The sequence below is a fragment of the Habropoda laboriosa genome, unplaced genomic scaffold (assembly GCF_001263275.1).
Source record: "Habropoda laboriosa isolate 0110345459 unplaced genomic scaffold, ASM126327v1 scaffold32, whole genome shotgun sequence".
NCBI classification, from domain to species: Eukaryota; Metazoa; Arthropoda; class Insecta; order Hymenoptera; family Apidae; genus Habropoda; species Habropoda laboriosa.
Window position 1 is genome coordinate 280,904 of NW_017100135.1, and position 2,565 is coordinate 283,468.

Sequence of the window (2,565 nt, forward strand, 5' to 3'; positions counted from 1 at the left end):
CCTTTGCTTCCTTTCTGAGCCTTTCATTTTCCTTTACTCGCTTCAAGAAATCTTCTCTGCATTTAGAATGTGTTAAGTGCTCAATACGAACATTAATTCTCTTTGCAATAATCCGTCCACGTACTCTCTTATTGACAATGACACCAAGAGCATGAGGAGTTACATTAAATACACGTCCAGTTTTTCCGTGATAAACTTTATAAGGCATTCCTTTTTGGACAGCTCCATTGCCTTTAATGTCGACGATATCACCAACTTTATACACTTTCATATATGTCGATAATGGAATTGTTCCATGTTTGCGGAACTTTCGGGAAAATAAATCCCTTGTTCCTCGACGATATCCTTTTGAATTTGTCATGATAATTCAGTCTGTAACATACATGATTGAAATTTTGATGAAACTTTATTATTTGAAATATGGTACCAGAACTATTATCATTATTCGAAATTGGTTATGTTAATTTGATGAATCGTAATCTTTTTTCACATGAAATTATAGTAAAGTATATTTAATAATACTAAATTTTAACAAATGTCACGATTGAACAGAACATTTTGACTAAAATTTAAACTGCAAATGTGTAATATATGAAAGTACACTGACATGTGCTTTCGTTAATGAAACACTTCTGAATGAGATTTTGCTTTCCGTATATAAACGCAAAAGATAAATATAGTAAATATAGGTTTTATAAACTTTGGCAATATAAAAAGTGAAATAGGAAGCTAATATTATACAAATCTTTAAAAATATTATCAAACGTACAAGAAACAAACGGAACCACTCACGTTCTTGAAGAAAAGAATTTAAGAACGGCAACCCTGTAGTAATTATATAAAAATCGATATATAGGATATTTCGATGTTTAGTAATCTAAATTTTCCTATATCATAGTTATTCCGTATTTTATGTAATAGTACAGAAATATCTACACAGTCTTATCTATTTTTCAATTAATGTACTTTAAAAATAAATTTTGAGACTAATAACAAATTTATTAAACTTTTCTTAAACAAAAATATGAATTGATACATACATTTAGTAAAGCGACGAAATTTAAAATAATAGTATTAAAACAACATAATATAGTTTCAAAAACGTTAGTATTAATTTATTAATTGATGTAAAAATTATTATTTTTCTAAATTATTTTTATAATAGTTAAATTACGTTTATAATAGTTTGAAATTTTATTCGCTAGATTACGCTTTCAATATCACAAGTGTTTCCTTTCTATCGTTTATTAAACCATAATACCACTGCATGACAGTTGTTTTCTGAAGATTCGGTGTTGGAGATAGTTATTTTACAAGTTTACATTATTTGTGAACTAACTATTATTAAATAATGGTACGTATTTTATCTAATTTTCTATGTCTAAAAGTAGAAATAACGTGTTTCTTATCATTATTATAATATTTGTAAAGCTACATTTACTATCAAAGAAGGGTTATATACCTAGATGTGTAATTTCAAATTTTCTAATTAATTTTTGTATAAACTTAGATTATATATTTATATAACTACATATTAATATACCTTTTAATTTAGTTATTCAATTTTTCTTGTAATAACTATAATTAACAGAATTACAATTCATGGTTAGCATAAAATATAAACTATTGAACAAAATATGATATAAGAAGATAATTTTACATATTTTTCAGTTCCGTAATCAATATGACAGCGATGTTACAGTTTGGAGTCCACAAGGACGCTTACATCAAGTAGAATATGCAATGGAAGCTGTAAAATTAGGGTCAGCCACTGTAGGACTTAAAAATAAAACTCATGCTGCCCTCATTGCACTCAAAAGAGCTTCTTCTGAGCTTTCTGCATATCAGAAGAAAATATTCCCTATAGATAAACATATGGGAATCTCTATTTCAGGTTTAACTGCTGATGCCAGAATGTTAAGGTATATTATAAATTATGAAATACTGATTTTTATGTATCATTATTCATAAAAATTTGCATGTCTAAAAAATTTTATTTCTCTGATTACAGCCGATATATGCGAACTGAATGTTTGAACTATAAGTATTCTCATGATGATGTATTACCTGTAAGTCGTCTACTTGCATCATTGGGAAATAAATTGCAAACTTGTACTCAAAGATATGACAGAAGACCATATGGTGTAGGTTTACTTATTGCTGGATATGATGTAAGTTATTACAAATTAATCATTGCTATTTATTGAAAAACAAATTGCTATTAAAGTGTGATTAATATTCTTAAAGGATCAAGGGCCACATATTTATCAAACATGTCCTTCATCAAATTATTTTGATTGTAAAGCAATGGCTATTGGTGCACGTTCTCAGAGTGCTCGAACTTACTTAGAGAAACATCTTAATGAATTTTCATCATGTGATCTTGATGAACTGATAAAACATGGTCTTCTTGCATTAAGAGATACATTACCTAATGAAGTAGACTTATCTGTTAAGGTATAAGAATGATATTTCTCATAAGTAATTATGCAATATCTTCACATAAACATTTTTCAGAATTTATGTGACTGATAAGTGTGATTATTTTATTACAGAATGTGTCTA

General features: G+C 27.5%; 2 protein-coding genes across 2 annotated transcripts in view; one reads left to right on the top strand and one right to left on the bottom strand.

Annotated features, from left to right (window-relative positions):
* Nucleotides 1-4: 4 nt before the first annotated feature.
* On the bottom strand, nucleotides 5-815 carry LOC108576788 (60S ribosomal protein L21; the record flags this gene model as incomplete). The annotated part of the gene is made up of 2 exons (XM_017939884.1): nucleotides 770-815; nucleotides 5-372 (listed from the first exon to the last, which is right to left on the bottom strand). A coding segment is annotated over exon 2 (357 nt), but the record flags the coding sequence as incomplete, so codon positions are not given.
* Nucleotides 816-1,269: 454 nt separating this feature from the next.
* Nucleotides 1,270-2,565, top strand: part of LOC108576889 (proteasome subunit alpha type-1-like) — a 1,529-nt gene continuing 233 nt past the window's right edge. The window contains exons 1-5 of the mRNA XM_017939992.1: nucleotides 1,270-1,354; nucleotides 1,672-1,922; nucleotides 2,012-2,171; nucleotides 2,248-2,457; nucleotides 2,556-2,558. Of these exons, the coding sequence (XP_017795481.1) occupies nucleotides 1,352-1,354; nucleotides 1,672-1,922; nucleotides 2,012-2,171; nucleotides 2,248-2,457; nucleotides 2,556-2,558 (627 nt within the window). The 5' untranslated portion in view covers nucleotides 1,270-1,351. The remainder of the gene's footprint in view (nucleotides 1,355-1,671; nucleotides 1,923-2,011; nucleotides 2,172-2,247; nucleotides 2,458-2,555; nucleotides 2,559-2,565) is intronic.